Source organism: Bombus vosnesenskii, unplaced genomic scaffold (genome assembly GCF_011952255.1).
Source record: "Bombus vosnesenskii isolate JDL3184/JDL3185 unplaced genomic scaffold, Bvos_JDL3184-5_v1.1 scf7180000013262, whole genome shotgun sequence".
In the NCBI taxonomy this organism is placed as follows: Eukaryota; Metazoa; Arthropoda; class Insecta; order Hymenoptera; family Apidae; genus Bombus; species Bombus vosnesenskii.
The window spans coordinates 1,521,522-1,547,505 of record NW_022882922.1 but is presented as its reverse complement, the minus strand read 5'-3'; the positions used below and the strand labels follow the sequence as shown (position 1 = coordinate 1,547,505).

Here is a 25,984-nt window from a genome sequence, read left to right as displayed (position 1 = left end):
ATTATGATTTTATCATGATTACGGAAAGAGAAAGCTAATAGATAGATAGAATTCGTTACTGTTCGCGAGATAAACACGGTGCTTTCTGAAATATAATATTAAAAATGAAAATTTTGATTTTGAAAATACCTCTGACTTTAGTTTATTCTACATCAATCAGGACTTGATGAAATATTTGCAACATTCGTAAAGTGGCATGTGTCAATGTCGAGTGAAACTTGTTAACACGAGAATAACTACTAGAACCACTTTTTTTTACAAGTTTATCCTGCAACTCGTTTTCAATTTGAAATTGCAAATTTTAATGCTCGTCGATTGCATACTTTTTATCTTAATAGATCACGATTGGTGTTACCTTTACTTTTTAATAAAACTTCGATCGAATCAACATTATAAAAGTCATATCTAAACGCACATAAAAAAAATATTACTTTTTATCTAGAATATTGCAATATGTTACTAGTTTCTGTTGTGAAACCGTGTTTACTGTAAGCTAATGTAAATTAACCAGTGCCATAAAATTAGAATTAAGAATGTAAATACATTAACAATCTCGAAACACAATATTACCTATAAGTATATTCTAATCATTTTCCAAGTAATTAGTATGAATGCCTACATTGATAATAGCATAATCACTTTCCAACTTTCAGCCCATTCATGGAGTTTCATCAAAATCCACGAGTACCTAACACTTCGCGGATCTTCCTGTACGTTTTTAACGTTCGCGTGAAATGGAAACGAAGGAAGGCATAGTCCAGGATAAAATGTCGACTCGTCCGATTTCTTATCGTCCTCTCCTCGGACGCGTTTCTTTGTCCCTGAGCCGAGAAGTTGGATATTTTCAGGCTCTCTCTCTGTGGACCCTTTGTTTTTTTGCCCTCGGCCCTCGCTCCCGTCTTTCGACGACTTCCTTTACGCTCGCTCCTCTTTGTATTTCACGGATGGATCTCCGTTCGGTAACGAAGAGTCAGTTTACGACTGGAATCTGTGGATCTTGTCGTTCCCCGAACAATGGACGCTTTTGTGGGCCACTTGCGGGGCCAAATTTAAGCAGTTCGCGTTGTTATTCTCCGCGGCCGATACAGAGGAGAGGACAGAATAGAAGCTCGATACTTTTGCTGTAACTCTTGACGTTGCTATCGGAGATGTTAGGGTTTTTCTCGCGTACGTTGAATCTCGAAAGAGAGTCTCGAGAAGAACGCGAATTACGACTCGAGAAATATTCTAATTCACATCGAACGAACATTCGCAAGTATATTTCTGTTAGCGTTAAATATTCTGGCGAGAAAGTTATAACTTGAGATTCAGATCGATTTTAAGATTGTGTGGTTAATATAGAACCTAGAAAATTGAAGTACGCGTTCAGATTTTTTAAAATTACCCTTATTCAACTTCTTGAAATGAAGTTTCAAGCTGTATAGAGATCTAGCGTAGTATGCAGGCTTGAAAAGTAAAAATCAATGATGAACGTTTCCAATGACAGTTTTTATATTTGAACAGCGATAGTTCTACGCTCGTCGTTACAAAACGGAAAGTTTATATATTGGACGATCTATTCGAAGGGTCGTGTTTGAAAAAAACAGCTAAAAAAATACTTGAAATATTTGTACATTGGACGATCTATTCGAAAAATAATGTTTGAACGTTTGAAATTCTACCATCACTATGGATGTAAAAAATAATTTGTTCCACGACGATTTTCTTTTAAAAATTCTGCCTTAATGTTGTATAATTTGAAGGACGAACTTGTCGGGAAAAGAGTAGCTTGTATAATTGGAGTTCGTTTAATCGTTCCTATATAAGCTACATTAATTTTTTCCATTCAAATAAACGAAGTTGTGCTATATGTGCAAATATACTTCTTATAACCGCTGTATTTATGGATTATGTAAAGTGTATAAAAGTGGCAGATAGCTGGTCGGAAGACAACAGCAGATTAAAAGCGTGACGATTGCAACATCGTGACGAATCCACCAGCCACGAGCGGCAGTTAGAACAGAAACAATATCTGCTAATTAAAAGGAGATACAGATTGCGTAATATGGACGACAACGTACATGAAACCGTGGCGGATCTCGTCAGAACTCGCGCGGTGAATCTGGGAAACAGGAAGGAACGCTCGCCAATGGAGTCGGCCTCATTTCCCCCGGCTGACTGGCCACTTCCTGGCGCCGTTTAATTAATGTCGTCCACTATCGTGGTAGAAACACAGAAAGGAAAACTGTAAATAGCCGATACGCGACAGCTGGAGCTACTCCATTTTCTAACGATGGACACTCCGATGTCTGTAAAGTTACTCGAGATACCTTGGATTCTATATTACAAAATGGTGAACTTTAAATGATGTTTTCTTTTTTCGGAAGATAATTCACGAGGGGATATCAAGGAAAATTCTCTCTTCGGAGATTTGAGAAATATTGTGCGGTTATCGCGAATAATGAAGATAGTCAAAGAAGAGTTATTTCAGGTTTTATATCTGAAATGCCGAATGATTACAAAAAGTAGCTGCGCGATAACAGATACATTTTAACGAAAATTGTTCGCTGTCATTTAGTTTTTAGATCGAGAGAGCGTAAAGAAAAATATAATTTTTCGCTTAAATTTTTATCGAAGTTTGTTTCCTCGACAATTTCGATTATTGTCGCTAACTTTAAATCCTATTTATATAGATTCCTTTAGATCGCTTTAGAAAGTTTACGATATTATATCTGATGGAAAGAAATTTCTTTGATAAGAAATTAGAAGCAAGTAAGAAAAATTAAATGTTCTTTGTATGAGATGTTCACAAATTTATGGTACGAATGGTAATTATTATTTTCCATATTAATTATTATTTATATCGGTAATTATTATATTCTACCATAGCTATTTCTTTCATAAACACGTTAAAAATATTATAAAACAAGAGCAATTCTTTCATATTCACAAAGTTCGTACCATTTCATTTCCAAATATCTCACACACACCCCGATTCATCCCCCTGAAATCCCCAAGAAGTCGTTCATAATAGAACATGAACAAAACACTAACCAGTGCGCGTTGTGTCCGGTCGGCGTAGAGGAGGGTGGCGGACTGTTCCGCCTGTTATTACTGGTATCGTCCTGCAACGACAGCGACTCGCTGTTCATTTTACAGGTTAACCTCTTGAGAACGTCGTCCATGGATCTCTTACTCGTAACAGTTGTTGCGTTACCGCCGTTGTTATTGTTATTATTCTGCGTGACAGTATTGTTGTTGTTGTTGTGGTGAGGATGGCTCGGGTAATAGGGGTCGACGGTTAAGGGGGTTGGCGGCGAGCCACACTCCGAGGAGCTGGCCGGTTCCACGACACCACCCGACGACGATGATGTGTTCGTGTGGTGATGGTGATGATGGTGATGGTGATGGTGGTGAGGATAATGGTAGGAGGCTAGAGTCTCCTGGCTGGATAAAACGATCCTTTGTCGTTTGCTTTGCAGGGAATTCGACGACGGCGAGGGCGAATCTCGGAGATCCGGCTCGCTGGTAGTCGCCGGCGACGAACAGCCGGACGACTCGCAGTCACCTCCCCTCTGATGAGGGTAACACTCCTCGATATCGACGGGGGTGGTAGGACCTTCTTCACCGACGGCTACCTCGCCACCGGGACCACCGGTCACCGACGAGGTCGTATCCTCTTCCTCCTCGTTGGCGCCTGCCACTGTACCCGTACCGCCCCCGCCCTCCGATAGCTTCGTTGGTGGTGACTTCCTCTTTGAGGACATCCTCAGTCTGCAACGAAAAACGAAAACACAAATGGTTAGCTCTTTGATCCTTCGCATCGATGTAATTTTGTAAAGAAGCCCCCCGAAGAAGCGATCGAATCTAATTATCTGAATGTAAACTCCTGCTGTGTGGAAAATCATAGCGAGAAGAATCAGTGAACTTCTGCTATATATAAACTCCAGTTACGTATAAATCGTTTATCTTCTAATGAATTTAGATAAATGGAATTCTATCGCAGTCAGGTGATGAATGCGCTTGTACGGCGATGTTCTCCGATGATAGGAATTCTGTGTCGGATTTAGCTCTGTCACACGATATAATAACAAGTTAATTGCTATATACATATATTATAACACATTGATATTCAATAACTCGAACAATCCAGTATCATAACTAAAAAAATGATATATTTTTTAACCTAATCCGATGACGAGGAATTGTATATTTCTTGCTCATTATTCGAGATGCTTCTGTGTCGCATAATTGCCACGTGTTATATATACGGAAAGGTATGAACGATATCGACACTTCATTTTTTGTCTCTTCTTCTATCACGTGGCACGATTAGTACTTTGTTTCCTCGTGTCACATATGATGTTGCATAACGTCTACAAAGTAGCAAGTGTGTCGCGCAATGATCGGAATTATCTCCGTCGGCGTTAAATGAGTACTCATGAATCTAATTATAATTCATAATGTAACGCGTTGACACGTGTCACGGTTAATGCTACTATGCCGTCGATAGACGATCGCGAGCCTATTCTTCATTGGTGATTCAATAGGAGAGGAGAAGAACACTGCCTTTGCGACTAAATTGCAAATCAATTGATCTTTGTCTTCACGCTTATAGCAACAATGTTGAAACTAGTAACAAAAAAATTACTCTGACGTCTTTTACATTACCAGTCACTGTTTCATATCCCTTAAAATAGCTAGCAAGACTGTCAACAAGTAATTTTCATAGTCATCAGAATATTACGCGGCATAAGAGGTTTTACTCAAAATTCTTTCTCTTCTTTCTAAATATTAATAAGAAACTTTGATCGTCGTAGGTCATTTAAGGAATATTAACTTAAACCTCCCTAACATTTCATCTCCAATTATCTATGCATCTTCCTCTGTCATTTCTCAAACCTAATTTAAAGATACGTGGTTACAATATTTATTTTTCGTATAAAAAGATTAGTCAAAAAATGTACAATTAATTCCATGAACGGAAGACACAAGATATCATTTTAAAAATAATTTTACAGAATCTCAAATTCTCATCCATCATTGCAAACTTTCGTTTCTTAGTCTCAACCACAATTTTAGGATCAATAATCCTTTCGTGTATTAATGAATAAATAATAAATAATAGTAAAATATTAACGAATAAACCAAGAAATATATATCATCGTTCCAAAAACAATTATACCAACATCTCGCACCCTATTACCAATCCATCCTTCTAACCCATCCTCTGAACTCAATTCAAGGACAGACAGATATACACCAACTTCAGGCAAGCAGTAGAAATCTCGAGATCGCCTCCTTACACCTATTCACCGAATACATCGTCTAAACTCTATCTGTCACTAATTTAGCAACGGACTCTAATCCAGACTAGTCCACCAATTTCCGTCTCCAAATTACCAAATCTAAATCTAAATCTCGCGATCGATCGGACCCGGCCGAGAGTTCGTGATGCTCCGTAGAGAATTACATAATCGAACATAAGGCGCAATAATCGAGCGTGATTATTAAGCATGGATTATTGTTGTGTACGCGTGTTGTAACACGGTCTATCCATCAATCGGCGCGCCTGCGGGCGGGGGAAATGGTCGGCAGATTATCTTCGGCTTCTGGTAAAGACGAGCGAAGGTTGCGAGGTCAACTCAACGATCCGGTACTTCTTTCAGCTCCAAAATCATCCGACGAACCGATATTCCGAAATCGTGTTCTTCTATTGAAATCGATCATTCTTTTCGAGAAATTTAATCGGATCGACTGTTGCTTGATTTTGATTTCAGAACACGATAAATATTTTTAATATTTGCCGTCGATTATTCTTACTGTCACCCTTGATGTTTATATTTGACCGAATCGCGCTTTTTTCATGACAAAACTATCTGTTTCCTTAGAAAAATGAGTCATTAGTATAAAGTTCAGGTTTTACGCCAATTAATCTTTAGTCTAAGGATAACAACTTTTATTTTTTCCATAATTAGAAAATTGTTCTTTTTATCTTCGAATCAGGCCTCATTTGACAGTAAAATTAGTTCTCCTCACTCTTATACTTAATTAGAAATAGGAAAATTGTTCTATTAGATTCTATTAGATTTAATTTCTTTCGGAATCTTTCTTTTTTCTTGTAGTAGAAGAAACGATATTCAATAAATACCGTGAACAATTAAATCAGAGGAGGAATTGAATCATTCACGGCAATCACCAGAAAGAGATTTTTTCGATTCCCATTGTTTTCCTGGTTATTATTCCTGGTAAACTAGAATGTTTGTGTTTCATAATATGAAGGAATAACGTACATTATATACGTTAGTTCCAGAAGGAATATTTCGTAGAACTATTTCTGTAAACGTCAGAATTTTTAGTGCGTATTACTTTAATCTAAAGATGAATCGAATTGAAATCAGATTCCATCGAAATACAATGATCGTGAGGTAATATACGTAACGTATATTTATTCTCTTCTTAGAAGGAAAATATTACACTTTAGTTCTAGGGTAATTAACAGGTAGAATAGTTTCTGAGAGCAGAATTAATTTCACTTATGAAATAGACAAACCGATATCTATCGACTTATGAATCACATCGCTGTTTCCATCTTTCGTCCAGGGAAATAATATACAATTATCTGATTCTGAGAAGCAGTCACGGTTTAAATGTTACGAGCTTGTTCAATCCGGAAATGGGATGATACTTCAGATCGGATCAGTTTCTTAAGCTAAAAAAAAACTACAAATTAGATAATTATACAATTAATTGTGCTCCATCATTGTTTTTTACGAGGAAACAAAGTAGTTTTCCTGTTTTACAAACAGAAATATGTACCCACCTCGTGCAGACGAACAAAGCGTAAACGTTTATTAATTGAACGTTGTGGGTATCTCATGTTAGACCGATCTTCCAAGTAAAAATCATCAAATTGTCAAGTTCTGTCAATTATTGATAAATCCTCAAGTCGATAATTACCGACAGAACGATGTTTGTAGAGGAAATCTTATTTCTCCAATTTCGGACAACCCCTGTACGATTCTATTTCTCTAGCGTTCTCCAATTTCTTCAACACGACGATAACGTTCTATCCATCGACATCTGGACGCGTCGATGAATTTCACATAACTTTCTTCCTCGTCATATGTGAGTAAGAGACTAGTTTTTTCGTTGCTGGTCGCGAGAAACGCGTAAGCTACACGTGCACGAATGCACGCGCGCGTCTCTTCGATGATTGGGTGCGGTGAACACGTGCTTCTTCGCGAGAAGCAGCATGTGGTACGCTCGTAGCTCGCCCGAAAAATCTGGATTTCAATAAAGCAGTATAGTTCTTCACCGATGAATCGACCATGCGTGAAAGAATTGTGGCTGGAGTAGCATGTTGTTAAAATAGAGGAATTTTACGAAAAAGTATCTTTCATATAAAACATCAATAAATATTGACAATACCCACAGTAGGATAATATAAACGTATAAAATAGGGATAATTATTTATGCTCTGAATTTTCACTTCAATTGCTTGATCCAAAAGTCAATAGTCTTGCGTGATGAATTTAGGATGAGCAGACTATGGTCAAAAGTCCATAGGGTGTCCTCGTTGATCCCGGACTCGAGATAATCGCGGTACAGATGCCAAATTTCTTCTCCGTTTGTATTCGTATACTTTTACGGCGTTTGACATAAGAGAGGTGCTATTTTCACGCAGATTATACGTTTTTAGTGTTTAACATCTAAATATTCTCGGTACGAACCGAACGGCCATTCTTATTCGTCAGCGTGTACTGTCGAGAGCCAGACTTTTTAAAGTGAAGAATCGATTGCGTAAGCTGTAAGCAACCATATTCGTAGCTCGAGTGTCCTTCGTCTTAGCCTTTGCCTCTTCAGATAAGATACGTAGCAAAAGACGTAGTACTACGTCAGAGACATTGGCCGAAATTTAAAGACGCGTTATTACGTCCGGGACTTTCAACTTTTACGGAAGGAATGGTTGATCGACGTCATCTATTCGTGGGAAAAGCTTCGTCAATTAGCAAAAGTTCATTCATGGGTAAGTGTTAGAGTTCAATTTAATTGATCGTAATCGTAAAATATAACTGAATAAAAAAATCTAACAATTTTATTTGATGACGAACGAAAAGTTATTAATCATCGAGTAGGAAATTACTTTATCGAGTCGAGTAATTACTTATCCTTAACAGTTTACGTACAAATTTTGTTCTCTTGAAACTAAAATTTCTAGAGAATAGGATCCGTATCTTTGAAGAAGAATAAGATGGAAAAAGAAAAAAGGCACAGAGTTTTGACACAGAAACTTTGCGTCTTTTGGTTAAAAGAGGCAACCAAGTTTTAGTCGGTTAATTAAAAGGAGAAACCGAGTAATTTGAACAGGCTTGTGTAAAGCTAAACTCTTTAACCCGCGGAACAGCTCAAAGTCCAGCAACGACGCTTTGAAAAAAGAAAAAAATTTCATTGCACTAAAAAGTGCGAGTAGGCTGTTCAATGTTTTAAATTGGATGCAACGTAAGATAGAAAGCGTAGCAAAATCAATGCTTCTATTTATATCGAGTCGGTCTTTGCCTGCACCAAAACTCTTTCAGCCGGAAGAGGATCTTATCGTCAATAAATTATCACTTTCATTAACTATCTAAACAATTTTATAAAACAAGATACACAGAAAATGTCTATTACAAATTTATAGAAGTCAAGGCGTATGAACTCGTTAGTAAGAATGCTTCGATTCAACGGCAAATACTCTAATCGCGTAGGTTATCTCGTTAAGAACAGGAAATGCTTTTATTTCGGACGTTTTGAAAGAAGGAAAATAGATACTTTACATGTTACAACGCAATTTCATCATCCACATGATAGAATTTCTATTATTCCAACCAACAGATGTGACTGTTTGGATAAGGGGAATATTTCTGACGTTCATTATATTTTTAGAAAAAATAACATAATTAAGAATTTGCGAACCTCAAAGCATTTTTAATTCGAAACAATTTTTCTATTCAGCTTTTTATCGAATTTTAAATTTCGGTAAAGAGATTCTTTCAGACAAATATTTTTCGTCATAAATGTTCAATAGTGGTCCTTGCTTCAAACGTCCTATCTAAAATTTCGAAACGTTGTTTCGTCGTTATTATCTTTTCCTCCCGTCTTTGTTTCTTCACATTCAATTTAAGCTATTTGGTCATTATTTCATAACAATTTTTGTAATATTACTCAAACGGCAAAAAACAAAGAAGATTTTTAATATTTTAACATGCCTTAGAGAATAAAAAGATACTAGACACGACATACTAATTAACAACGATAGAACAATAGAACAACATTTCAAATCAAAAATTCGTCTAATTCAACATCGTTCCCTAAAGTCTAATAATTCTATAAAATCAAAACATCTTCAAATTTTTCTATTATAACACTAAAATATACAACGTATGTAGTTCTTTGTAATAAAAATTTCGTCGTACGAAATATCAGCGTCTGTCGCGAGTCGACGCGGCAGGAAACCGGCTCGGTGGTGCGCGCTCGTGCAGACCGCGTGAAATCGCGAGATAAATTTCACGCGGAGACCGTGCTTCTATCATTGTCACGTTGCCGCGGCTCGTTTCTGCATTTCCATTGTCTAAACGTGACGGAGGGCGCGTTCTAGATTTCTCGCGGCACGTTTTCGTCGTATTACGCGCTCTTGCTCGTTCGCTTGTTCGCTCGCACGCCCGCCTAGCGTCCTTATAGAAGAGAAGTGTATTTCTGTCGCGGGGGACGGACAGAGCGAGAGGAGGAAGAGGTCTCGCGCGCCGCGTAATTACTCCGCGAAACGCAGATCTAAGCCTAGGCCGTCTAGGAGGCGGAACGAAAACACGAGGAAAAAATATTTTTAACCGCCAGATGCTGTCAAGGACCAAAATCGTGCGAGAAAATCGCGAAAAAGAGGAGGGCGTCCCGTCGCCAATGTATAATACATACAAATTTCTTCTTCTCGAAGAATCCCATTGTGTACGTTTGTATTTTCGCAAATGGTACACGCAAAGAGTTTTTCTACTGAAATTCGAGGAGCAAGGAAATGGAGAATATTTTATGGGAACGACTAAACAATCGCAATCTGCAAGAATAATCGTAACATATCATTTGATTATCGAATGGACAAAATTGCGCGTGTTCTTTGCGTTACGAAAGCGAATAAACTTCATTGCTTGTTCGTTCGATCGGCACGAAGAAATTAGTGAAGCACAATTTGAAGATCAGAGTTCGGGCTTTCGAACGTGCATAGCTCTTCCATAGAGCAAAGAGTTTGATAGTGGGCCGACATCGATAAACCGTGGACTCATCTGTTGCGAACGCGAGATAAATCAGCGGATCTCCCCTTTTCTGTTCGACAAGTGCCCTCTCCTCTCTCTCTCTCTCTCTCATTTGCTAGCCGCCATGCAATCTTCATTCATTCAGATACCGATTCATTAACTTGCTGAAATGAGCAATTACACAAGTAATTTTTTTTCTGCTCCTTCTTCCACGCGTGGAGGTCGCTTCTCCCTTCCAGCGTGTCTCTCTGTAATTTTTTCCCTGTCAAACAGCTATCTCTCGATTCGCGATATTCCACCGATGGAAATGTCAGTAGCGTTCTATTTCGTTCCGGTCGTTCCAATGAAAGAGAAACTTGCACAAAAGCTGATAATAAACCTTCTTCTTCTCTCCTTTCCCTCTTCTTTTTCGTCTCTTTTTTCTTTCTCGAAATCGGTTTCTTAGAACGATTCTACTCCCTCGAGTTATTTCTTCCTTTTTTGTCGTTCCCTTTTTCGAACACCGCAATATATAAAATTCTTGGAAGTTCAGCGGTTATCTATGTAATCGACGGAACAACGAGCCCAGTTTCTCAATAGTCGAGTATAAAAAAAGTAAAAAAAGGAAAAAAAGATAGCGGAGGGAAGTGAAGTAATTAATAGGAAAGAATCGGTTGCACGCGCGTTGTGTCGGAGAAATAACAGGGAGAAAAAGGAACGAGACGAAGATACAGTTGGAAATGAGACTGATCGCGTTATGGTTTAATCGCGTTATTACGACTATCGTGGCGAGTCATTATGAAATTGCTCTCGGTTCTAGATCGTATAGTAAATCGAGAATCGAGACGCAATTATCTTACGTTCTCGACGTACGAGCGAATACAATGCTCCTCGACTTATCAGGAAAGGTCGAACATCCCAGTTACATTTATTACATAGATAAATTATCATCGGAACCAATGTTATGGCTGCATTTAAAATTGTGCTTGCATATCATCGGCAGATGCGACCGTAATGCCTCATTATCGTTCGCTCTGGATCGAACATTGCTTCCTGTATTGGTCGAAATGGAACGAGGAAATGGTACGATTCGATCAGAGTGTTACTCTGATATTGTGCTAACGTTTTTCGAGATGAAAAACACCAGAGAGGGAGAGGGAAAGGGAGAGAGAGAAAAAAGGAAGGAGAGAGAGGAGAGAGAGAGAGAGAGAGCTTGGTTTCTGTCTTTAACTATTTCCACTCCGAGTGCGACGACACGTGATTGTTATCGCCTCCCTCGTGATCCCTGCATTGTAGTTTCTATGTATTCAAAGATCGATGATGAAACGAGAAGAAGAGTGGGAAAATATGTTTTTTTCCAGAGATGGAAGTTGCAGTTATTCTCGAATCGCGGATACTTGGAATATTATATTTCGAGACGATGTTGTTTAATCGCAATTTAACGGTCGACGTAGTTGAATGGAATAAAGCAGGGATGGAAATAAAAAAAGTAAAAATTAACGATTTGATGAATTATTTTAGTTATTTCCATAATGGAAGCACGGTTGAGATTAGATTCCAATTTTGAATTTTGCGGTTTAATATTGTACGAAAAAAAAACAGAATTAGTCTGCTTTGTCTAGTATTTGGAGCGTAGTTGAAAAAAATTGAGTCGCCATAGTGAAGAAATTAATTACAAACGAATCGTTAAAATAAAAATTGAAATAGAATTTTAAGAAGTGCAATTAAGAGTTCGATTTTATGTAAAAGGAGAATAAAGTCATCGATTCGTTAATGTATCGACCATCTGAGTTTCCGCCGTTTCAACGATTTTCCGAAAGACTACTTTCTACGATCAAAAGCTTTCCAAGTCGCTAGACATCTGTACAAGCGAAACTCAAAGCCTCGTAAACTCTGCTGAAGTGTCTTACTCCGAACAGCGAAGACTGTAATTAATAAAGTTGTTTCATCGATAAGTCAAACTCATTTCAGCCTAAGAAAACCACTTCGTACGCACGTATTTACGATTCAATCAAACATTTACAAACTAACTAATACCTCGATTACTACTCGACAGCCTCGATCCCAACGACATTTGTCACAAACTCGTGACTACCGCGAATGAAATGCCAATTCAGAAATTTAAAATTCACCTCTGAATTTATTAAATTACTTTGCGGACACACCTATCAGAAGTCGTGTGTTCTTATCGTCATAGGCCATAAAAACGCGTTTCTGTTCTGGAAAGATTAATATTCACATACAACTTGAAATACTTTGTTCATTCAACGATCTCAACTTCGATGACACTTCACAAACTTCACTATCGAATACCAATCGAAATTCACCGTGTAAGAGTTTCTTCGAAGAACCGATTATTATAAAACAAAACGATTCACTAAATTTTCCACAAGGACGCGCCGTTCTTTCGATGACAAAAACGAATCGGAAACAATCGACGCGAAAATCGCGTTACACGATCGGTGATTCTCGATCCCCTCGATCGTGTCGAGACCAATTAAAGGGCCTGCATAACCGGCAGTGAAATTTTTCGAACGCGCGTACCGCCAGCCAGAGCCGTAAGCCGACGCTTGACTTTCTATTAGTGGCACAATGGAAGTGTGGTTTTTTGGGGATGCAGCATCTGTTCGGGCTCAAGTAGCAGCGCAGGGGTGGCGATGGTGTATTCCAGTTGGTGCAGAGGGGGCAGCGAGAAGAAAGATTCGAGCGTGGCTGCGTGACTCGAGTCGACTTCCGTCACTGTTCTTGCGATGCACACGAGACGTCCTCGGGGACACGGACGTCTAATAAGGGGCGCGGTCACTGACGTTTTCTTGAAAAGTGGACCTTCGGGGAACGGAAGTTCCCAAGCTGCTTCAGAGAAAATTGAGCGACACGGGAAAAAATTAAGGGATCGTACGAAATGAAATCGATACTTTACGACTGTGATTTACGACGTGCATGGATATACACATGATCAACAGATTATACGGAATCACTAGTTGTCTTTATATTTCAGAAAACAACGTGTAATGTGATTACTTCAGACAAGACACCAATTGCTATCGTCTATAGGTAATTTAAATGTTAATTAAAAAGTCAAATCTTGCAGAATGAAGCGTTCAATGAACATTGTTAATTACCGTGAACTCTGAAGAAAGCAGAACAAAAGTATGACGGTTTGATGATTCATTCATTATACTAAATCGTATTGCGAATTTTGCTATAGAAAATTAGCGATCATGAAATGATGTTGCTAGCGAATTAGTAAAGAAAAAGGGAACGGACCCTGTACACAATAGAATGTAACAAAGAATATATAAATGCGCGATTGTTCGACACGCCAAACTAATTTCCAGAATGGAAGCGGAGGTGCGCGATCGCGGTTTAAATTTTAAATTCATTATATTCCGGGGACCGATGGAAGCGGCTCTGGTACCCCGAGTGCTTTATAATTAAGTCAAGCAAGCACTGATTACGCGATATACGAGGAACGAAGGTATGCGCTATTGACTAATTTCGCGGTGTCGGAGTCCAAGGGCCTTCGAGGCGCGCGTACAATACCGATAAGAGATCATTAATTTACTTTCTCGTATTTCTCGTATTCTCTGTTCTCGTTATCTCAATTACTTCTTTTGCTTCCACGATGATTCGCGGGAAAGGCAGCAAAAGAAGCGGTGGAGAAATAATACGGACGAACACGACGTGAATCAACGTTTACACGTGCTTCGTTGAAAGAATGATGAATGATCAGGCGATGGAGAAATCTTCCGTCGTGAGAAAAGTTATTATTCATTGGGGGAATTGCGGAAAAGTTGAGACAGCCTTGTATCGGTAGCTACTACAAGTTTCATTTTTCTCACTTTCGAATTTTGTCGCCTTATCTTTGGCTTGTAAAGAAGATCGTGTGAGTGAGCGATGAAAAGCTGTTTGTGAAATACGATACAATGATCGAGTGTTCGGAAATTTTTAATATTGCGAATGATTAGAACTCTGGATAAATGCATCAAATTCAATAAAGGAGATTAACAAATAAAATAATAAATCTACGAACTCTACGAAGAAACTACCAAAATATCAGAAATGTCTCGGTTTGTCTGATACGTGTGACCATTCCCGATCCTCGAGAGTCGATTGATTCTCCCCTCGATCTCTATTCCCAATCGTTTTACCCATCTTAAACTGTTCGATATGTATTTAATACGCGACATTATACGTCACGACCACGCAAGGAACAAGGCGAAACACCCTTAAATAAAACTCAACTAAAGGAAAATCAACCACAAAGACCCGCGTAAAGAAGGAAAAGAAAAACAAGCATGTTTCCTAACGGAAGGGTAGTGTTTTCGAACAGAAGTCAGGGGTTCTCAAGCTCGCTCTCCGAAGTCGAAGGAGCGGGGGAACCTTGGCAAGGAGAGAAAGCCATATCGTTAGTATTCTTTATAGGACCGCCGTGGGATATGCTCTACATAATGGAGTCCCAGCTAACGTCTCTTCTTTTGAAGCCGCGTCGGCCGATCTCTTGTTTATGTATGAGCGGGCGCGGACCACACCCGCGCACACCGAACCACGAACTACGCACACAAATACGGACGTCGTGAACAGCGTCGTCAGGCACGTCGTCGCGTCGCGACGCTATCATCGTCAGAGAGAGGCTAGCCAAGCCAGGCAACCTCGAGAAGCTGTCCCGAGCCCGAGCCCGAATCCTCGTCGGTTTTCACGACGACACGACTCGACGACGGAGAAATGCAGAAGCGACGAGAGCAGCCACATTCACGAGAACCGACAACACGCCTGCTGTCGGCCACTGTAAAAGCAATCTTCCGTCAGTCTTTCTCTCTGTACCGAGAATACGTTATCAGCGGAGCTCCGTCAGCCCTTTCCACACGGTTTTCCACTCTTCGAGCAGTTATCTGCCGCGACTCCTTCGCAAAAGTTCTACGAATTAATGCGTGATGCTTTTCTAGGTTTGGAAATTTCTTATTTATATGTTTTGCTAGTCTTTTATATCTTTCACGTTGCTTTTTGAGCCACCCTTCGAGGTGGCTCTTACCTAATTTCCGCTTATTCGTTTCCTATTTGTCTACTCTTCTCACTTTCCACTTCATTCCAGCATCTGACACGATTTTCTCTGGGAAAATTTCAGATATGTAAATTCCACGAAGCTTCCCACGAACCGTTCTTAACTTGTAAAGTCGCTTATTTGTGTCATCCCTTGTATCCAATTTTCCACTAACTTTGTCTCCATCCGGATCCTTTGGTTAACTTCTGAAATTTCTTATTTATATCTTTTGTCATTCTTTCCTGTTTCGTCATGTAGATCGGCTTTTTCGTAAAAATTCCGTGAATCGTCGCACGAACCCTTTCCCATTCTTCAGTTTCCTTTATTTGTATTTTTTGTAACACACGGATGGTATAATCGAAAGGAAGAAGAAAGAAGAATGCGTAGGTTGGTTGATTTTGAAAAATTGTCAGGTTTTGGAGGAGACGTTTAGATAGATTAGACGGGTTCTTTGTTTAGTTGATCTGTGAGACAGTTGATGTATTCCTTTGGACGTTTCGGACGGCAACTATTATTGTCGTGGTTCTTTGGACGCATGCCGCGCCTTTTGTGCCGCTGCCTCTCGATATTCGCGGCCAGCCGGTTTGCCTGCCTCGTTACGCTGATCAGCGAGCGAAACTTTTGTCATTGTAATAGGCAATTGGGTGCTTAGAAGCGTGCATTGTGTTACGATGTGTGTACGGAATATGCGAAATGAGGTTTGGTTCGTCGGTAATATAGTTAAAATAATTGTTAAAATAATGACACAATACAATAATGCAATACTAAACGGATAAAATGAGAATTGAGGAAAACAAGGTCAATAAGGATGTGAGGCAATTGTTTTAGGATTACAATTAAAAATTAACCAAATTGCCATTTGAAATTATAATCAAAAATTGTAATCGACTATGTGACTGGTTGATTAATTCCAATAAAAAAAGATCTTTTCTTATTTATTCACGATACATTTCAATTTCCGTGAACTCGATGCAGATCCTCAAATACGTCGATCAATCACGAATTTATATGTTTACACGCTAAATCACACGTACATGCATACATCTTTACGTCTGGATCGCATGAATGTTCTATATAAACGTCTACATGATATATTGCTTTTACCTGATTCCTACATTTTGCCGAAAATCCGAAATCTAGCACGGGATCAGGCTTACTGAAAAAACAAATACTCTCTGCCAAGAGGAGAATATATCACGTTGCTCAAGAATGGCCAATCCGACTGAGGAAGTCACGTTTACGACGAACTTTCTTTACATAGATTAATGTCAGTAGAATTATGATTAGTTTTATAAGAAACCAATACTAGAAGAAGACTTTCATTTAAATAATCGCATCTGTAAATTTTATTCCAAGCGATAAGCAAAGATTGATGTATGTATATTTCTTAATATTTCTACTACTAATTTTTATCTCTTTATTTACAAGAAAAGATTCGATTTTTGCAGCTCTTAATAAGTTTTGGCTAACCCTGCCTCGCCTTAATACACGAAATTACCACACGAATACAATTATAACAAAATATTATCGTCAAGCAAACGAGACTAAGAAAGAGTTACAATTTACGGAATCCGTAGAAAACCGAACCTAAATCGAAGAAAACGCAACAAGTAAAATCGACGCCTCCTTTTCAAACGAAAGAAATTGTTTCTCGAACAATTGGAGCACCAGCAACGTACTCGTTCCCTCATTTGGTCGAGAAAACGCGAAGAATAATACGAAGGTAAACGCGTGACCAAAAGATCTGTCAATTAAATGTACGGAGAAAGGTGGAAACAGAAGAAAGAACGCAGGCGTCTCGGTTTAGCATGTGCGGCTGATATTACGTAAAAATCATTTTTACGACGCGCGTTGCAACGCATGCACATACGAATACGTACGGCCTTATCTCGGCGGTGATTCGGCGGGATATTCATAACCCAGTGTACGATACGATTTGATTCGATTTTTTGTTTTCTCTTCGACGTTGAAAGCCCCACGATGGCGCCTCCCTTTCGATCGATTCATCGACACGAGATTATTCATTTAAGAAGTCGCACTGTGCGTCACTGTCGATCGGAGTTAACTCGATTCGACAAACAGAAACGAGGATCGCGGGGATGAAAGGGAGTTTGAACGTTGATTCGAATGCAGGGTGATTTCGTGATCGATGGTCCAAGTTTCGAGCGTTGTTTGTCCAGCGATTTCGTTGAACGATCGGTTTTTCGCGGTTCTAAATTATTGAAATGCAAATCGTTTTAAATTAATATAATTAGCCTATAATTAAAGATTGATATTTTTACCAGATATAATTCATTTTGTCGAGTGTCTTAACGTTTTATCTGTGAATTATGAGTGAGTTACGAATGTACATAAGGATACATTTCTCTCTACATACGATGTTTAAGTATGCATAATCATTTGAAATTTACTCGTTTATTTCTTTGACAATCTTAAAGATTACTGGCATTGGCTTACAAAAGTATTCGAACCTACTGTGTGAACTTACCATAGAAAATTTGTATACCCATAGCTTACGTCCAAATGTCCATACATATTATAACTTTATCTCCATAAGTGTTATAACCAACATAATCATGACAACCGTGTCTCATATAATGTTAATGGAATTTCGAAGTGTTTGTAACACGCATAACATATTCGTAAAAAATGTTTACAAGAGATCGAATACTTTCGTGAGCTTGTGACAGCGACTTGTATCATTCGTATCGTTCCAAAAAAAAATTCGACGGACAGTTGCTAATCAGTTACTAATCAATAGTATGGATAGCAAGATGCCACATGTGACTCGACCTCTCGTAAAATTGTACTTTTCTGTAGCGACAGGCAACCGGATTTCGTCCGATGCAATCCACGTTTCCGTTTTGGAAATGTTACAAAGACCAGTTCACCGACCCTTGTCTCAACGAAATGCAACTGTCTTCTGTTTTCCGGAACGCAGGAAGCATATTTCGTTGTCGGCATCCGACTATGCTCGACTGATGCGGCTGATGCTTGCAGCTTCATGACATTTACATGCTCTCGAGATACGCTGGAACTATAGTCCTATTATTTGTGATAAGTTGCAACGTCATGGAAAATTTGTGCAATAACATCTAGTAAATAGACATTTTTTACGTGATACGGAAAATGTAAATACTGTTTTTCCGTTGTTTATTATTGAAGCTTTTTCTCATTCTTTGATTGTGTAATAAAGTAACCACGAAAGCGAAATGAACAACTTGATGAATAATTATTTCTTTATCCTCAAGATTTCTTGTGTTTCCGGTCAGATATAAAAATGAAGTGTTAAATAGTAGATTTTCAACGCGTTATTTCTTTATATAGTTGGTGTAGCACTGGTATACTTTTCTCGTAATAATAACTTTTACTTCTGGAACATTACAAGTTTGTAAATGTCCATAATTTGGAAATCACAAGTTTAAAAAATTAGTTCGACTTCTTTTACCGCGTGTATATAGCGTGTGTATATTAGGATAATATGTAAGGGTCTAAAATTAATTTACCTAGTGCTATTATTTATATATTGTTGCTATTATTTAGCAACGAAGGATCATCGTGAATCAAACTAGAAACGGGAAGCTGAAAAATGACGACCATCATACCCGTCACTGGTATGAATCAACATTGTCGCGAGAAGTTTATAGTTGTCAACAAGGTGAATAAAAGAAATAAAATTAATGACAAGATCTTGATCTGTAGCGAGAAACAGATTGATATTTCAATAGTAGCAGATAGCATATCTTGTTTACAAGAACTGATTCGTCATTGCCATAATTTTCTACCATGCTATGCATTTTTTCCTAAGCTTGCGATGCAACATAATAACATCATCTCTGAAATGGAACTTCAAACAATATTTTCTTCTCACACTATTCCTAAAAAATTTCTTTTTATCGGAGTTTCATTTTTATCAGTAATGACAACCCGAAATTGTTATGCCAACTCTATTATTCTAGAAAAACACTACTGGAACACCTCGATGAAATTATGAAGATCTTCATGTTATACTATTAAAATATTCATAACGTCAAAAAAGAACACGGCATTACAAATAATTATGCGACAAATATCGATACACATTTATATCTTTATGAAAAGAAATAAAAATGTAGGACATAAGCAGATATTTTTTTCACTTGCTAAATATTATAAGAAACATCGTACGATGTTTTCTACGCAATTCTGTATCTTTAAGATCCCCATAAATGTATAAAAATCTACAGTCTAACAGTTATTCTTTCCGCATTAATTCAAAAGAATTCTTGCTCCAAATTCCCATCGAATCTCCTAGCGACTTCAAATCTATTCATTCGTTCTGCTCTAAAAAAGACCATATCAAACTGTGTCACTAAAACTAACACTCTCAATTCGACCTTTCTCCTACGCCCAGATCTCGATGATGGAAAAACTGAGGAGGGCATCGGTATGCGAGAGCACGAAAGAATCGGTGAAAGAAAGGAGGAACGGCATCGGTTGGAACAAAAGTGAAGGATACCGACACAGCGGCGCAAAGGGCGAAACTCGCAAGAAGAAACGGAGGGTCTTCTGGCCGAGTGTGGGCTCGAGAAGTGGGGCCATGTGTTCAGTGTCAAGTTGCTCGAATCTTAGCCTGGTCCTCCGCTTCGTCCTGCTTCGCACGCTCGGCTTTCCGCGCTCCAAACACTCCGCTCGAAACGACCGCGAACAACCTCATTCTACTCTTGCTTATATTAAACGCGTGTGCACGCGTCGCTCGAAACTTTTGTCGCGATTCATCGTTCACGGAAACGCAGAACCGCGTTTCCAGAAGGATTAGATGACGTTTTCTTCGTGGCGCGGATAACCAAACAAAGCGCGAGGCAAGAACCGAGCGCATGCCTGGCGAGAGTAAATATACAAAAACAATCGAACGGAAATACTTAAGGTTGTGAAACGACTGCACATGCTGGCGAACGGAGAAGGATGTCGATGATTCGGTAGACGGCAAGACGGAGAAAATTTTAGACATTGAGAGAAAGAGAGCATCGATGGGAACAAAGCGGGCAGCATCTGGAACGCGTTAGTGTTCTCCGGGCAGCCGCCCCCGTCATTCGGCTGCGTCGCACGCACACGCGCGTGTCGGCCCGCGCGGATACGGATCCGCCCGGCAAGGACCGCAGTCAAGGGAACGAAAATTCGTCGCGGATCAAAACGGCCACGTGCGTGCGCTACTTGAACCAAAGAATGCGGTTTTTTATCTTCGTGAGATGAATGTTAGAACGTTGATGCTGCGAGGTCAAAGGAATGTGGAACTAATCTGTACGAATTGAGACGATGTTGAGAGTACGGTGACGTTGGCATGCACGAATATTATGCATACTCGTGTCATAAATTCTGTCACATAAAAGCAACTTTATATATAGTAAGAAAATTAATTCGGATAAAGGTTGATATTTTGATATTAAAAGGAATTTAAATGAAGATTATACTTGTGAAGGTTTTTTTTATGTTTTGTAAGGTGCCTTTATGTATAGGAATAAAAAGATCCTGAAAACTTTTGTAGACGTATAATATACAGGGTGGTTGGTAACTGGTGGAACATGCGGAAAGGGGGTGATTCTACGCGAAAAAAGAAGTCGAAAATATAGAATAAAAATTTTCTTTTTTTAATTTTTCTTTTTTCTTTTTAAATTGTTCCATCGAGACAACGATCTACAGTGAAATCCGTTATAACGAGACGCGATAAAGTGCACGCGTACCGAGCGAAAATTCAAAGTCGATTTTCTCGAAAACAAAGCCTCAAATGAAAAATTTTTATTCCATATTTTCGACTTCTTTTTTCGCGTAGAATCGTTCCCTTTCCGCTTGTACCACCAGTTACCAACCACCCCGTATATCATAAAAGTGAGTAACTTTCTTGGAACGATAGTGCTTTGAATGGAAGTATCTTAAATAGCACGAAGAAGTTGAAACATCTAGAACATGCATTAGTTTCTTAGAATTTCACAAATTACTATTCCAAGTAAGATTCGATAGAGCTGACTTTACAGTAGAGGGAATACGAAAGGCGATCTGCTTTGGCTATACATACGACTGTGTGCTTGTGTGCCTTGATGGACTTCTTGGCGTGGGTACCCTTGTCCTTGCTAAGGATTGGGGTGGAGACAGTGACTCAAACGTTTTTTTCAGGAGCTGCTATTGAGATGCAACTTCCTGTTTCTTAGTTTCATTAAAATTTTAGTTTATCGCGTATCTTAAGAAATAGTTCCACTCGACTCGAATGTCGTTTTTTGTTTCGAGCCATATGTTGTTTTAGTTCCTATAATTCTGTCCCCGCTGATAAAATAACTACGAATTTTTTGGACTTTCAAATGTTTTCGTTTAAGTGAATTATGTATATCTACCTATGACAATCGGGGAGATTAATTATCGGAAATTATCGAGGGAGACGTTAAATTTTTATATTTGTCAATAGATATTTCGCGTTTATTCTATATTTCCCTGTTCCCTTTATCTCGACTACTCTGCTAAAAACATCACCGAATAATCATTTCTCTGTTCTCGCTTAAATGCAGCGGTAAAATATTTTTTTATTAATGCATACGTCTTCGAACGCTTTGTCACGCGATATTTGAACAAGGCTGCGCAATTTTTAAACTCTCTGTGCTACGGACGATTTGCTCGCGAGAGAGAAGAGAGAGAGAGAGAGAGAGAGGACTCGAGACAGTGAAAAAGCTCCGTCTTAGATGACTTTTGGTAAAACAGCCGGCGATAAATGATATTTACGCGTCGCTTTCGCCGCTTGCATTTGAAAGTCACTATTCCGGTGGCTGAAAAGCGACATCTGTTTTCCCCGCTGCAGTACATTATTTCGTTTATTTTTAAACCTAATCCGTTGTTCCACATCACAACCGGCCCGGTATGTCGTAACTTCGAAACACTTAGCCTTTTAATCGGATCGACACGTACTAACAGAAGCCACGTTAAAAGATATTTACGCGTTGCGTGTAATTTATCGGTTAATTTATCATCTGGTTTTGCAAATCTTTCTACCCTTTCAATAAATAGGATCTGTTATTACGAATTTCTACATGATCCTAGATATTTTTCATGAAGCTAGATTGTATTTATCACGAATGAATATTTCTGACTTGAATAAGCAACTTCTAGCTGTAGGAAATTCTCGTTGTTTCGTTTACTGTTGTATTTAGCGTACAAGAATATGGCAAGTATTAAGAGACTACGTAGTCATTTGGTTTTGTGATTATCGCTTTCACAATTGCAGTAATGTCATATTTTTATCGGAATTTTATTAATTCGAACGATTAATAATTACAATAAAGCAGAGACACGATCGTGTAGATCGTTTTATATAAAAATATGAATTTCCATTAGAAAGAAATCAATGGGGAGGAAGATGGTGGTAGATGCAAAATAGAAACAGTCTTGCTGTGTTTTCTATTAATTACGAAAATCAATCTTCGATGAAGCGGTACAACATCGCATGTGTATGAATAATCAATATCTGCTTGGAAGTCTTCGAAAGTTATTACACCGATAAATCGAAAGCAATCGCGGTGGCAGCGCAATATGACACCGAAGTATCGGCAGATTGTAATTTAGACCCTTTTAAATATGCATGAAATGAGCAGAGATATCCTCCAACGAAGAATTATTAATAGCAGTACGATTCATCAGCGGAACTTCAATGAAAACAAAATCAAAGGATTAATATTTAACATTTTATCTTAGTAACCAACCTTCGTTTTATAATTTTCTATATCTCTCTATAAGTTACGTACATACCTATATATTTATATTCTACGCTTTATTTTGCGTATATTCTACGCCGCTATTTCTCAATTTCCAAATATTGTTGCAATTTTAATAATGTACCGATATCATTAGAGTTAGAAGATCCAATGTGCGTATTCTGTGACTTGGAATTTGAACAAATTTTATGGATAAACTATAGATGCAGATGTAGAAAACGAAACGGTGGTTACTGCAAAATTAATTGCAAATGAATGCACTGATAACGAGTTTCGTATTGACGATTTTGTTTCTTGCGCCGTTGATATAAGATTAAGTTCAAAACCATTTAGAGCTCACAAACAATACGATGATACTTATCAAAAAATTAATTCTAACATTTCGTCAACATTGCTTTAACCGGTATCACAAAAGATACTAAGAACACATTGATACCACGGCGTTACAAAAGACTCGAAGGCGCACTGATACCATGGTATCACTATCCTACACAGATCTCGTTCTATTTCTTTGTTACACTAACATATTGTGCCACGGATGCTCAGTTGTAACGGCACAACGAGCACGTCGATTATAGAGTAATCGGCCTCTTACCTCATTACCTTCCGAGAAAAGGTCGTACGATTTCTCGATGACAATCCTGCGCTCCCATGCGCAATTGTCCCATACACGAGCATTATCAAAAGCGAGATCAAAATCATTGTATTAGGCTTGCCTACTAAATTCGTGCCATTCGTTGCTCTGCAATTTAGAAGCCTCCTTGGTATCGATGCTATTCCCATTCTCTTTAGCTGCCTGTCTAGCTTTTAATCTTAAGTTCCTCAATTAGTATAATTGGAGCAAGCTTTTAAAATACCTGATTCTAATTTGTGTTCCATGTTTTACGTGATAGGATGCATCAACATATCGTGTGATATAGAATACCAATTAATATTAAATAACCCAACTTAAATATAACCTGTACTATTGTGATCTTCAATGACTCAACTGATTGAGAGTTAAATACCACTGCACGGTTTGGTACATCCAAAGTTTGGCATAGCTCCTGAATTAATAAACTCCTTATTTCATCCATCAAAACGCAAGATCTGCCTTCGTTTCGTTTTTCTTTCTTTTTCAACTCACGAGATATTAAAAATAAACACGCATCTCACTCATACTTTTTAGCTTCCGAATATTTTCATTACTCGCTCTAATCTATCCCGATCTCTCTCTCTCTCTCTCTCTCTAAATCGTTGCAACGTCTCTACCTGCGCAACTTTACAGAGAACCAGATCAACGATTGCGTATCCGCTGAGCGATCGACGATTATTTGCCCTCACGACCAGGACACACACGCGTTGCGTCGATGAAAGCAGAAACGGAAACGTGAGTGCAGTCTGGAAATTTTCTTTCTTTTTGCCCCCTTTTTTATTTTATTTCTCTTTTTTATTTTTGCCTTTGGGATCACGGTAAAAAAGCGGTCGTTGCGTATCCATCGATCTCATGGAAACGTCGTAATTGGAGCACAGACCTTTTCCCCGGCTTCTCTTTTGCTTTGGAAGTTTGCCGTTGTTTTCAGGCTAATTAGCCGCGCGACGAGACCTTTAACTGCTGACAGATTTTCGTCGGCACCGGTATGATCAAGCTTAACTCGGATCGAAAAAACGGAAAAATCATGAGTTGCGTGAGGACGGATTTGCTTTGTACGTTATATTTGTGTACGGATGTCTCATGCTCGTGTTAAAATGCATAAGCTACGTCGCACGTGTTTTTGTAAAAACGTTTCATTTCTGTGTCTGAGGAAGTTAAATACAGAATATTATTCTAGATTAAGTCTGTGAAGTAATAGAAATACAGGTTAATATAAGAGACTATATTAGATTGGCTTGCACTATGTGACATCATTTTTATTCTTGACTAATGTTGCACTTTTTATGAAAAAATAAAGGCTTTGAAAAGTTGAAGGTTGGAAATGTTATCTCATAGATATTCTGAGAATTTTTATACCATTTTATATTTCCATATTAAGCCGAGAAATATCATACGGAAATCAGATTAGAAAAATCGTCTGAAATTGTAATTTAAACAAGAATCAGAATTTCGAATTTTTAATAGCATACAATTTATTTAAATGGAAACCAATTTAAGCAACAAACAATAACTCATAGGAAATAATTTGTAATTAATATGTTCTATAATTATCCAAGATACATACATAATGTCAATATCAAACGCGCTATCAGATCTAATTATCATTCACGTATATGTATCTTCTTTCATTCCAACATATATCGTTTTCAGATTAAAAGGATATCACGTAAAACGATCATTCGATTATCTACTTGGTTATTCATTAACGAGCATCTGCGAAAAAATGGCGTGCGAATTAATGCAAAGTTTCGATTGCCCGTACGCTGTTCATCAATGTATTAGGCATTCATCGCTGTGGATCATATTAGGTTCGACGCAGTCGAAAAAATCGAATAAAGTAGAACATTTTTTCGAAATTTAATTATCTATTTTTCGAGCACCATACACATTAAACGCGACAAGAAATTCTCAACAATTATCCCCCGTTGACCCATAAAATCTCTTTCATTTTCCTAAACTTCTTCCCTCGACAAGAATACCTCTTATCTCATGAATATATTTTCATGCTCGCGCGAGCATCATCGCGAGAGATACGCTCTGCCGTTGTATAGTGTTTATACATATTGTTAGTCGCCGGTTGCGCAACAACGGTTCGTGTGTTCTTTTCGTTGATACTGCCTGGACCACGTTATCGTGACTTTTTTTCTTTCACCAATGACGAAGATATACACGAAGAGTGTGGCCGCGCTCGCACGTTTTGACACTTCGGGGATAGCGCGCGCGCACGTTTTGTCCGCCTCGTAGTGACGCAACCGCGCGAGAAACATTGTGAAGACGATGCATACGTTTCTGAATTCGTATGGACCGACGCGACGTGTCACACGTAATTATAGAC

At 38.5% G+C, this 25,984-nt stretch overlaps 1 protein-coding gene across 5 annotated transcripts in view; it reads right to left on the bottom strand.

Annotated features, from left to right (window-relative positions):
- LOC117230969 (transcription factor SOX-6) overlaps nt 1-25,984 on the bottom strand; it is a 324,156-nt gene that overhangs the window by 46,988 nt on the left and 251,184 nt on the right. For all 5 annotated transcript variants that reach the window (XM_033489084.1, XM_033489001.1, XM_033489336.1 and 2 more), the window contains one exon: nt 3,034-3,753. In XM_033489084.1, coding sequence (XP_033344975.1) covers nt 3,034-3,753 — 720 coding nt within the window. The remainder of the gene's footprint in view (nt 1-3,033; nt 3,754-25,984) is intronic.